The 13,023-nt window shown below is 40.4% G+C and overlaps 1 protein-coding gene across 6 annotated transcripts in view; it reads right to left on the bottom strand.

Moving 5' to 3' along the window:
* Positions 1-11,371, bottom strand: part of LOC309820495 (uncharacterized protein) — a 90,791-nt gene extending 79,420 nt beyond the window's left edge. For all 6 annotated transcript variants that reach the window (XR_014296519.1, XM_082651288.1, XM_082651287.1 and 3 more), the window contains exons 1-3: positions 11,254-11,371; positions 6,661-6,742; positions 4,622-4,712 (exon numbers count right to left, since the gene is read on the bottom strand). Coding sequence is in view for 5 of the 6 variants with exons in the window: in XM_082651288.1 (XP_082507414.1) it covers positions 4,622-4,703 (82 nt within the window). In the remaining variant the exon portion in view is untranslated. The remainder of the gene's footprint in view (positions 1-4,621; positions 4,713-6,660; positions 6,743-11,253) is intronic.
* Between the last annotated feature and the right edge of the window lie 1,652 nt (positions 11,372-13,023).

Below are 13,023 nucleotides of genomic sequence, written 5' to 3'. Positions count from 1 at the left end.
CTAGAGATTATCATACTAAGCAAAGTAAGTCAGAAAGAGAAAGACAAATACCATGATACCACTTATATGTGGAATCTAAAATATGACACAAATGAACCTATCTATGAAACAGAATCAGAGACATAGAGAATAGACTGGTGGCTGCCAAGGGGGAAGCAGGTGGGAGAGGGATGAACTGGGAGTTTGGGATTAGCAGATGCAAACTGGTATATATAGATTGGCTAAACAACAAGGTCCTACTATATAGCACAGGGAACTATATTCAATATCCTGTGATAAACCATAATGGAAAAGAATATGAAAAAGAATGTATATACATATGTATAACAGAGTCACTTTGCTGTACAGCAGTAATTAACACAACACTGTAAACCAAGTATACTTCAATAAAAAATAAGTTAATTAAATTTTTAAAAAGATTAATTCCTTCAGAAGAACAAGTACTACACATTCACAGAAAAAGCACCCTTTGAAAGTTTAAATTTTTGAATTTCTTTGCCACTTCCTTAGTTTTGATCATCTTGGACAATATATTTTTAATACTGACTTTTAAAAAGAATTGTGTTTCAGTGTTTGCTATCCTTAGAGAGACAGAAACAGATAAGTACAACTAAATACTTGTTTTTCAAAAGTCTCAAAAGTATAAGGGAAATAAAAGTAATTATATCTTCAAATGATTTTGGGGTATGTTTCTAATTTCATACTTCTGATGCGATTAAAGATTAAAACTGTATTAAGACATTTGAGACATGCCGCATTGGTATTAAATGAATTTAATTTTGTGTAAAGTGGCAGAAATATTTTCTTCAGCAAACATACCTGCAGATATAAAATCACAACCATAAATCTACAAAAAAGCAAGCTATTGAATGAAATCTGATTGGTTATTTCCCTGCAGTATGGATCTGCTAATAATGTAATTTACTACTTGCTAACAGAAGCCAAAATTTAAATATACATATATATATGTGTGTGTGTATATATATCTATCTCTTCAATTTTAAATCATTCATATATATGAACAAGTATACATACACATATATAACAATTGTTCATATATATAAACAATTTAAATTAAAGAAAGTACATCTGGTGGCCTATTTTTTCCCCCCGATTTCTAAAGAACACCATATTCTATTCTAGGCAGTGGAATGTCAATCTACCTTAAGGGTTGTGCAATGAGCATATCTGAGAAACCACTGGTTTAGCCAATGATGTACTTATTGAGGGAGGCCCTAGTGCCACTGTCAAGAGCTTATCCACAGGAGAGATAAGAAGGTACTTGTTTGGTTTGTGAAAAGAAAGAGTAGTGAGGAATGGCAGGTAGCTGCAGGCTGACGACACGTGATGTCCATATATATGTAGAACCAACACGCCCATAATTGCACCCAATTTCCATACCCAAATCCAAAGCCTTTATATCATTAATCCCAGGTAAAAATGGTAAGATTCATGTGTGTTACTATCCCACGGCTTCAAGATGCCTCTAAACTCATATGAGTATGTCTTAGTTTTATCAGTGGAGGACAAACCAGGCTTCTATCACCAAGCCCCATTCCATAACAGGCAAACCAGTCCAAGACTTCTCTGAGTGCTGCAGGAGAGTCTATGGAAGGGGCGCTCACTCCACTGTGATGCCTAAAATGCCTTTGCACAGAGCAAACATTCAATACATGCTGAGTGAATGAATGAGTGAACTGGCTCATTTCAGGGAAATTCCATTCAACAGGCTGGCATTCCTTCCTACCCATCTTAACTGTTAAGCTTGCCATCAGACAAAAATTATAAAACGTTAGAGCTGAGGAAATTTTAGAAACTATCTACTCTCCAGAGGTATACAACTTTAATTTCGTGGTAAAAATCACTAGGAGTGATTTAGGAGTCTATCAGACCTGAGTCCAAATTCCACATCTACCATATTTTGGTGAGCAAATAACTACTTCTGAGGCTCTGTTCCATGTATGCATTATCGGATATCATAATAATACATACATTAATTGTATGACTATCAGGGGATGAAATGACACAATCCATTTGCCATGGTCGGCTAAGTAATTTGCACCAAGTAAGCACTCAAGACATTAGCCAATATTAATAGCGGAGAGATGAAAACAAAACTCTGGGACTGATGCCTACCCTAGCGGCCCCAGTGGTCATAATGACTGTCTTCCATTCAGCCTGCTCTCTTCTCACTAAGACTAAGGAAGAGAAGATGAACAAATTAGGAATAACAATTTGAAAATGGTTTTATACTCCCTGAATGAATGGAATTATAATAAAATGATTCATGAGTTCTGCAGAAATATGATGAGACTTTAGATCTTTATGTTAGTTCTCTACAAAACCAATTTATGGCCCTAAGATGTACCCTCCCACCCAGCCCCATCCTTACCAGGATCAAACATCATTGTAAATGGAAAAGTCAACAACACATAATCAACAAGCTAAGTTACAAGCCAGTGAAGTCTCAGGGCTTTGATAGAGAAAATTCAGATTTATCATTTTATGTAAAAATAAGATGATATGAAGAACTCAATCTAAAAAATATTACCTGGAGATCTATAATCTCTACAATAGTGCTATAAAAAGTAAAGAGCTAGAAATCTATTTAGATGGTTTTCCTTATAAGAAAGCACTTTCTGTATAACTTTTAATGTACTATTGATGAGAACAATTCAACAAAATTCAAATAAATATCTGCAGATGTCCTACGAGAAGAAAAGAACAGAGTTAGATGTGACAGGGGATAACTGGACTTCAGGATGAGTAAGACCCTATACTTGACCTCAATAAATTAACATGAAATACAGTGGATGAGTCATGTACAGAATGTCAGAATTCTAAAAGGCCAAGCTAAGTACCAAAAGGAACACGTGGGGACTCTTAAGAAGAAAATAAAATATTGGTTAGTTGATTATGAAAAGGCAGAAGGGAGTAGGTTCCCTTTGGCTGCTCTTTGAAGAGATCACTTCCTCTCCCCCCTAGTCCTGAGGCTAGGATGGCATGGGCAATAGAGGAATGTGGGGACTGAGAATCATTTCTACTCTCACCAGAGTGGCTGGAAGCAGATTTTCTTACCAGGATGTAGTAGTATGCTAATATTTAAGGGTTCTTGAGGTCAGAGAGAAGGGTTTGAATATTCTGGCGGCATCTCTTGCTGTGGGTCAAGTTTCTTACCTTTCCAACACCTCGGCGTCTTTATCTGAAAATTGGGGATGATGATAATGTCTCCCACCTGAGTGTGAGAACTATATGATACAGTGCGTACGCAGGGCTAAATGTGGTGCCTGGCAAACAGAAAGTGCTCAGTACGGCAGGCGAGTGTAGTGACAATAAAGGCAAAGATGACGGGGGTAGTGCCGGTGTTGCTTCTGCCCCCAGAACAGGCTCTGACTGGGAGAGAGTTAAAGCACCTTTGGGTTCATGGGGGTTTATATATAAGCAACGGTTGATCAATGTGAGCTGGTTGTCCAAATGATTATGTGCAATCTAAGAAAAAAATGGGCCTCGGCTCTGCTCAGCTACTTAATAATATTAGCAGCCGTAGTAGTCAAAGAAGCTAAATTTTATTACGTGTTTATATGCCAAACAACGTGCTGAACGTTTTAAAAGGATTTACTCACTTATTACAACGAGGCTATACGCTAGGTCCTGATAATGTTATTCGTCTCTTTCAGATGTTGACTGAGCCTCAGACGGGTTACAAAAGCACCTAAGATCCCGTTGTCAGTACATGACGGAAATGAGTTCAAATCCAGCCTGTCTGACTTGTTCTTAATCACTAAGGTATGAAATTAAGCATGTTGCCCTTTGCCTGATTCTCCTTCTGAGGCCTGAATATTTCACTTAGCTCTCTGAGTGCAGAAGAGAGAAAATTCTCTCTCCTTGACCCAACTTGGCATCAATATCCAACTCCCCTTCTCAAAATGGGTTGCTTCAACGAGCAGCAATGAATGCCGGGTCGTGGACCAGTCACCTTGATGACTAAGAGTCAGACACTAGGGAAAGAAAATGCTCTGTGACAAACCTACCCTTGTACAGAAACAAGACAGAAATGGGGGGACAGGGCAGAAGATAATGGAATAAGGCATAGGAAAAATAGCACCTGGCATCGTGACAGTAATAATAATAATAGTAGTAGTAGCAGTAATAGTAATAATAATAGACTTTACTATGCTCTAGGCATTGTATTAAGTGCTTGGTGTAAGTGACTTCATTTTAACATTGAAAACAAGTCTATGGGGATGAAATATTATTAACATCATTTTATAGGCAGGAGTATTGAGGTTCAGGTAATCAGGTAAATTGCCCAAGCTCATATGGTTAGCAAGTGGAAAGCAGAGATTTGAACCAGCACCTACACTCCTAACCATTATGCTATAACCATTATGCTGGAGACATAAGAATTCCAATGGTCTTTCCCCATAACCCACTCCTGCACTCCAGACTTAAATAGTCCAAGATCAAGAGAGAGCAAGCTTGGAGTTGCCACTCTTCAGTGAGTGTCAATCATTTCAAAACAGTGTATTTGCTAACAAGATGCAGTTCCTGTGATAATCTTCTCAACCAGCTATCAAGAAACAGGAAGCAAAGATTCAAGTAACAGTATGTTCCTACTTACAAGGAAGGTGGGACAGCATAGTGGACACTGGGCTTAACTGTTCTGGAAAACGTGGTCCCAGTAGGCATACACGCTGGTACATTTTCCCCACCTACCAAATACAAAAGAAGTATTTCACTTCCATGTTGCTCTTCAAAGTTCCACCTCATTCGTGCCTGTCATTCATCCTCTGGCCTCTTCCTGTCTCCACTTCTGTACAGAAAGGTGCTGAGTCTCTGCTCTCGGATACGAAAAGGGTGTGTTAGGAGAGGGAGCCGTGGTACCTCGATGTCTTTTTCTTTCATCTTAATTCTATTATGCCAACTCCACTGAACTTAATTAGAGTGAATACAGAATTACACAATTACCCTCTGTTCTATTCTTCAGATGTTCTATTTTGATAAAATTTACGACATGCTGCTCTCCCCTTGAACACCAGATGAACACTAGAAATGGATGTGTGTTGACATAAAATCTGTTATAATTACAATTAAAGTATAGCTTACATAATGTTAGTGTTAACATAAAATTATAGATGTGTAGAGACAACGTGGTCATGCATTTTTTAGTATAAGTCCATGCTTAGACCAATATCTGTTAGCGGAATGAAGATGGAAGAGAATTTTGGTTAAGCCACAAAGGCTGTTTAAGGACTTGCAGATAGCTAAGGGGAACTCAAAGACCAGTAAGATAATATTTCCCCTGCCATGTTTGCAATTGCAAAGTGAAGGGAAGATGTGAAAGTAAGTACCCCTATGGAAATTACAAGACAAGTACATTTTTTTCCTTGAGTACCTGGGTAAATGCTTAAATTCTAATGTATATCAGTGATGCAAATTTTCAACTGAGTTTGATAAATCATAAAATAATAATTATACATATATGTATATAAAACTGCATGAAACTAGACAGTTCAGAATTACTTCTAATTAAAGAGGTACCCTATGACAACTAACTTAAACCTCACAAAATATGGTTCCAAGTACCCTATCAGAGTGAAAAGTAGGAGACTGAAAGGTTTAGTGTAAATGTTTGTAGTCATGGTGTCTTAACTAAAACTACTGTGTCACAAATACTATTAAAATAATTGTGACATTTTATTCACTTTTACTGCAAACAACAAAACAAACTATAGGTATTTTTTCATTTCAGGTAATTATTTTAGCTAACAGTTATTAAATGTTTTGAGAAGACAGATGCTAATTGCATTACTTCATTTTATCTTTAAAATAGCGCTTCCATGTAATTATTCTTAATATCTCCATTGTATTAAAGTGTATCTCTAGTTTAGACCTTTCTTCAGAACTGCAGACTTGTGTACTCAGCATCTCTACTTGGACGTCACGAAAACATCTCAAATCTTATACCTCCAAAACTGGTCTTTAATCCCCCAAACATGCTCTACCCCAAACTTTTTCCATCTTAGGTGACAGTAACCACACCTTTCCAGTTCCCCAGGCCCTACATCTCGAATTCACCCTTGACCCCCTCTTCCTTTCCATTCTTGCATTCAATCTACCACGAAATGCTGTCACAACCTTCCCAATGTGCCACTTCTGAGAATTACCAGCCACTAGCAGCCTGGTGCGGGCCACCAACATAGACCTCGAGGATCCTGTAGTCGCCTCCCGAGATTCTCCCTGATTCCATTCTCTCCCCACATCCTAAAGACCACAGACAGAGCTATGCTTTTCAAACAAGAGACAGTTCATGCCACACCTCGGCTAAAATCCTGCCCCTGGCTGCCTACATTTAGAGTAAAAGACACAATGCATGTGATGGCCTCCCAGGACTTACACAATCCATCCCATCACATATCCGACCTCCAGCCCTCCTGCTGTCTCTTCCTCCCCACTGACTAAGTCAGCCAGGGTGGCCTCCTTGATATTCCTCCAAGCTGCCCGGCATATTTCTGCCTTAGAGTTTTGGGACTGGTTATTCTTGCTCCCAGGGAGTGGTCTCCCCATCATACATTCTGACAACTCCCTCACTTCAAGTCTTTGCTCAAATGTCAACTTATAAAATCCACCCTGACTACCCTATTTAAAATCAGAACCTACCTGTACACTCCTCCAGCACTTCCAACCCAAGCCTCTTCAGTGAGCTTCACATCCTTTTCCTTATCCCGTAGCGCCCATCAACCTGTGACAAAGCATAGAATTTATTTATAACATCCGTTTCCACACGAGAGTGTAAGGAGGGAGAAAGCATGCAAGAAGGAGCACGCAGGCAAAGGCTCTTGTCTAATTTATTCATTGATACGTCCAAGCATAGAGAACAGGAAGATGCTTAATAAATAGTCCTGAAAAAGATACAGATAAGGAAACTAGTAGTAAAGCTCAGAAAGTTTAAGTAACTTCCTCAAAGTTCTAGAGCTAGAAGAGGGTCACAGTAGAATTCACACTTGGGGATGTCTAACTTCAAATCTCTTAGCCTCTCTGCTATCTTTTTTTTTTTTCTTCTTCTTCTTTCCGGTACGCGGGCCTCTCACTGTTGCAGCCTCTCCCGTTGCGGAGCACAGGCTCTGGACGCGCAGGCTCAGCAGCCATGGCTCACAGGCCCAGCCGCTCCGCGGCATGTGGGATCTTCCCGGATCGGGTCACGAACTCTCAACCACTGCGCCACCAGGGAAGCCCCTCTCTGCTATCTTAAGTCCATGCAATTCAGGATTTGTTTTAATCAGTGCCATGGAAATTCTCACTCCACTGAATAGGATCACTAAAGTGTTCTCTGTCTAGATTTATATATATATTTTCCATTTAAACAAAGGAAACAGAAGAGGGGAATTCATCATGGGTTATTGCGGTAGTTTTACAGCAATTTTAGCAATAATGACATTTAAGTAATAGTGATATTTAATGATAGCATAATAATAATAAAATAATAGCTCTTAAATGTATTGAAGACCAATCACATGCTAAACTCGGTGCTAAAATATTTCCATGTATATTTTGTGAAAAATCCTTATGAATATTCTATCAGATGAGCTTTATGTGTAACTCCAACAGGCATACTTCTCTTATTCCGCTTTCAAAGATAAGGAAATTGATGAGAAGTGTGGTAACCGTTTGATCAAGATGAGACTGGTAATAAGTTGTGAGTATGAGTTTAAATTCAGGTCTAACTCCAGAATTTGATTCTCAATCCATACATGAAAATTCTGATAATTCCTTTGATAAGAGTATGTTTTCTCCTGGAAAACATCCTCCATTATGTCTGCCTGTGCTCATACCTTCAGGACACAGTCAAGTTTGAAACATGATAAAAATGTTTAAATAGTGTGCTTTAATAAATGGAAATATCTTCATCTAAACAATAACACAAAAAGGCAGGCTGAGCCCTTTGAAGTGGCTTCGTTGCTATCTTCCATCCAGAACAAGAGAAGGAATCAACAGCTGCAGAGTGAAGAAAGCATGAAACCCAGAGATGGAGGATTCTGTAAATGACCGATTACAAGACTATTAAGCCGCACTTTCACAGCAAGAGGCAAAATATTCCATTAAACTGAAAATTCTTCTACCCCTCACTCCAAGGCCCACACACATTAATGCTGCATTTATTAGGATGTATTTCCTGTGCTCTATCAACTTGACTTTCAGCAACTGTATTAATACAGTCCTTTCGTTTTGCACATATATCTGAATGATGGATTCCATTACTGGAGTTTTGTAGAAAGAGTGGAGTGAATGAAGTAAAGTTTGGGAAGAGCCATCATAATCCATAATGATGGGCACTGAATCAGGACAAGAAGAAACCTCTCTTCTCACTTATTTGAATGAAAATTCTACTATATATTTATTGCCTCTGTACAGGGCCATCTGTTGAATAATGGAAAACAAGCATCTTTCATTTGGAGGTAGGACTTGTGTGCTCAAGTTTCGATGGGCCTGCAGAATTAATCTTGTTTCAGAAATGAAATAAAATGTAATTTCTTACTGTAAGTAGATGTGGTTAAGCAACTGGCAACTTTGATGTCTTTAAATCACTGCAGTTTCAGGGTAGGAAAATCTATAATTATTTCAAGCACCTCTTTATTGGTGCAACAATTGAGCAGTGTACATAGTGGTCAACAACCTGGGCATTGTCAGACGACTCTAAGTTTGAATCTAGACTTTGCCACTCACCAGCTATGTGACTTTCAGCTATGAGAATCACTTTCTTCAGCTTTACAGTGTGGATTATTATATGCTCTTTGCAGAACTACTGTAAGAACTAAATGTATATGGGCACAGTGGCTCATAGTAAGGGCTCAAATTAGTACTGTGGTCACTACTAGTAGTATTGAAAAGAAATTAGAACTTCTATTCTTCTAAAGTGGGATATGTGTCCCTTTATCATTGTAATTTCATATCATTTTACTTTTGACCTTATAATTTAATAGCTTGATCCAAGAAACATTTAGCAGTAAATATAACTGAAAGGAGATTAACTGTCAAACATGAAATACTGTAGTATCAAGTGTGCTGGCACAATACTCTTCTCAGATAATTAACCTGTAAAAATATGTTATTGTCTTCTTTTTAATTGAGCACATTGAACATATATATTTACTGTGCCAATTGGCGAAAGGTCCATTAATTAATCAGTCTAACTATATGTTGCATAAACGACTTCTAAACATAATCGTATATGTATTTTATTTGTTGGGAAAATGTGTTTGAGATTGTTCTTTTCTGCCTATTTAAAGTAAAAGAGGGTGAGAAGTAGAGTTAGGCTTAATGTACTTTGTACTCCATTATGCCATGAAAATGCTTCTGTGCCCTGGAGACAACAACAAAAGATTTGCTTTAATGACAAGAATCAAGTATGTTCTAAAGCTTCCAGGTAGGAGGCGTATACGTTGCAGTTTATATCAGAAGTCTTTGTTCTCTCTCTCAACTGCGTCTAGATGGGAAAGATGTGGTCACAAATGCTTCAAGGTGATATAGTAAATGTTGGAAAAGAGGGGGGTAGGAGGCAGAGTTTTGAATATCTCAAACCTGAGCTAGAAGGATTTTATTTAAAGAAAATAGCGGATATGATTTTTCACTTAAGGAATGCCAGTCAGCAAACCTGACATTAATGTAGGAAATTAGCTCTTTTAGCTAGGATGCTTTCAAATGCACATGGCTGAAAACAAATTCAAAATAGTCAAAGGAGATTTAAAAACAAAAACCAAACAACAACAACCACCTCAACAAACAAGTACTAGAAATTCAGGGATGCAGCCATATTCAGATACAGTTGGATCTGGACGTTCCAGAGTATCAGCAGGGTTCCAGCTCTCTCTCCATCCCTCAGCCCTGCTTACCTCTGCAAGACTTTATTTTACAGAAAGTCTCTCCTTGTGCTGGATGGTCACTGGGAGTCCCAGAGTCATATCTCCCCAGCTTAGAAATTCCAGAGAGAAAAGACAATTCTTCCATTTTGCTCTGAGACAGAAGTCCTGGGGAGGAGTCTGATAGACTTAGCCGAGGTCAGATGCCTACCCATGAGCCAATCACCTGCTTTACTGGAGTTCAGTCCCTGGGCAACTCATCCCCGGGGCCCGTGAGGAGGCAGGATGGCATTATCTGGCAGTTCTCCAAGAAAAGCCTGCTGTTTTTGTAAGATGAAAGGGGAGAGGACATGGATAATGAAACCTGTATCTGCTTCTGTAAAATCCACAGAATCTTACTCCCTGCCCTGTGTCGATGACCATGCAGTAAGCTGACCCAGGAGGGCATTTTTCCCACAACAGTCTTTATATATATGACTAAGGAACACACTGGTAAAAGAATATGAGAGAAAGTCTGAGTATGACAAGTCAGCTAGACTGATATTAACTAAAAAAGCTGTGTGAAAAGATCCTTAAAAAGTTGCCCCCAACTCACTCAAAGTCCAAAGTTGGAGCTGGAAATACAATGTCATGGAGTTTGGATAAGAACAGGTTTTCTCCAAGCTGAACTATGACACAGAGATTAGAGACTTCTAGAAACTATACTTTTTCAAAGAAAAAACATCACATGAGAAAAATGAGGCCTAGAAAAATTAAATGACTTAAGCTAATTAATGGCAGGACTGATACTAGAGTATACTTTGTGTAATTGGCTATGGTCTTTTTTTTCTTTTTTTTTTTTTTTTGTTATCACTTCAGAACGAGACAAACTTAAAGAAAGGAAACACAACCAAAACTCAGTGGTTGGAAAAGAGATAGATGTGAACGCCCACTTGTTTCTTACGTATAAAGTTACCCCTCGCAGTGTTTTGGAGGAGAAAACGCTGGCTCTTCCCAACGTTGGTTACATACACAAAGATTCCAAAGACAAGACAAGTGCTTTGCAAACAAAGTAACTAGAACCAGCTCAGGCTTCCCCGCGCCGGGTCCTACATTCCACGGTCAGAACCACCAATTATATCCCCCCGGGGAACAAGGTGATTCAGAAAAGCTGGCGCCTTCCGAGAAGGGAGAAAACTTAGCCGGGAAGAGAGTCAGGAGGAAACTTGCTCAGCTTCTTGCTGAGGTCTGAAACGATCCCAACAGAGTCCTTAAACCCCTCAGGTTTCCCCAATCAAGCACCCTCGCCTCCAACCTGGGCCACCCCAGATCTGACTATCAGACGACAGAAGTCTGCGGACGCACGGAGAGCTGACCACCCCACGAGAGGGACCTACGCGCGGTCGCGCCCACTCACCCGCCGCTCCCCGAGAGACGGGAGACCATCCCGGAGTCCAAATTCTGGGCGTGGCAGACTCGCCCCTCTCCGGGCCCGGCTCCAGCTCACCTCGGCGCCGCCCGCCTGGGCGCCGCCATCTTAACCACGAAGGGGGCCTCGCGCCGGAGGCCCCTGAGCGGGCGCCCGGAGCGGAGCCGGAGCGCCGGGGAGCCCCAGGTCGGCGCCCTACGTCCCCCGCGCGCTCGCACCCCTTCCACGAGCGACGAGAATCCCGCACGCAGCGCCCGACCCAGGCTTCCGCGGAACCGGCGCCCCGCGCAGCCCGCACCGCGGCTCAGGCGGCGCCGAGGGCGGCCCGGGCGGAAGAGCGGGCGCGGGGCACGCGCTCGGTAACCTGGCAACGCGGAGCAACCCGGCGTCCCCGGCGAACCCCAGCCCTCCGCCGCGAGGAAGCACGGAACCCCGCACCCGCCGCCCAGCCCGCGCCGCTCTCGGTCGCTCCGCTCGCCGCTGCCCGCTGGCTAGGGTCTTTTCAATCCATGATACAACGTCTATATGTAACAAATCTGTTAAACCCTAAATGTTTATGATATTCAAGTAATCCATTATCTGAATTATTCTTGAAGATAAAACATCCAAAGACTTCTTAATTGTATGGGTATACATACATAAAATACACGTGGAGGTAACTTCAAATATAGTATGTGCCCGTCTCTATTCCTTCCCTCTCCGCTCTTTTAAAAAATGCCCCTTTAAAAATTGCCCACTCACCATCTGTTAGGTAAATTTGCTGAAACACAGTAAATGTGGAGACAGAAATTGTTACAGAGACTATTCCAAATGGCACTGACACCTGTATTTATGAAATTTTTAAAAGGGTAAGTTAGAGTTGTTTTTTTTAAAAAAAAAAAATCCCACTATAGTAACACCACATCATCCTAGGTGCCCAGTTCTATCCAATTACATAAGATGGAGAGAGAGAGAGAGAAAGAAAGAAACAGAGAGAAACAGAGAGAGAGGAGAAAGAGAAAGAAGAAAGGAAGAAAACCAAGTACTTATGTATAAAGTGTTGCTGCCAAAGTTTGAGATTATACTCAAGCATCAATGAACAGAAGCAAAACACTTACAAATTTACAAATGTATTTCATTTATGGTATGAGGGACACAGGTTTAGATTTGCAACACGCTCCCACGAGGGTCAAATTGACCACTTTTTTCTATCTAGTTGCTCTTGAGAGAACAAAACAATTGAAACAGATGCCATTCAATTCCAAGTCTATAGCTTAGACCATGTCACTGCACATGAAATATTGTTCATTCAGAGTCAGCACATAGCAAGAGTAATTTATACTCTCAGAGTGTTTGCTCTCAAGTCAATAGCAGAGAAGCCTTGAATAAAAACGTTCCCATTACTTTCCGTTGTAATAGATCTTACTTAGAGCCCATGAAACAGTGGTCAGGGGAGATTTAGTCTTTGGACACCATATTATATAATCTCTCCACTTTAAACCATCCCCCACTCGGCGATTATTTTTTAAATATGTTACTCGTAGTCAATATTAATTTACATTTAATGTTTCTTAGCATTAGGAGAGTATTATTTTGTACAGGCTCAGAAACAAATCTCCCGAAATTCCTCCCTGATGCTCCCTTCAGGCTGAAAATGGCTGCAGTGACTTAATTCTAGTTGGCAGAGCCCTGGCCACACACTAATTTCATTAGCCTCAAACTCCTGGATTTGAAAGATCCACTGAATATGATTCCTGTCCTCTGACATGTCACCTACTA

The sequence above is a fragment of the Grampus griseus genome (assembly GCF_964374135.1).
Source record: "Grampus griseus genome assembly, chromosome: 3".
Classification (NCBI taxonomy): Eukaryota; Metazoa; Chordata; class Mammalia; order Artiodactyla; family Delphinidae; genus Grampus; species Grampus griseus.
The sequence above is the reverse complement of the archived record's forward strand: the minus strand, read 5'-3'. Positions and strand labels throughout refer to the sequence as shown.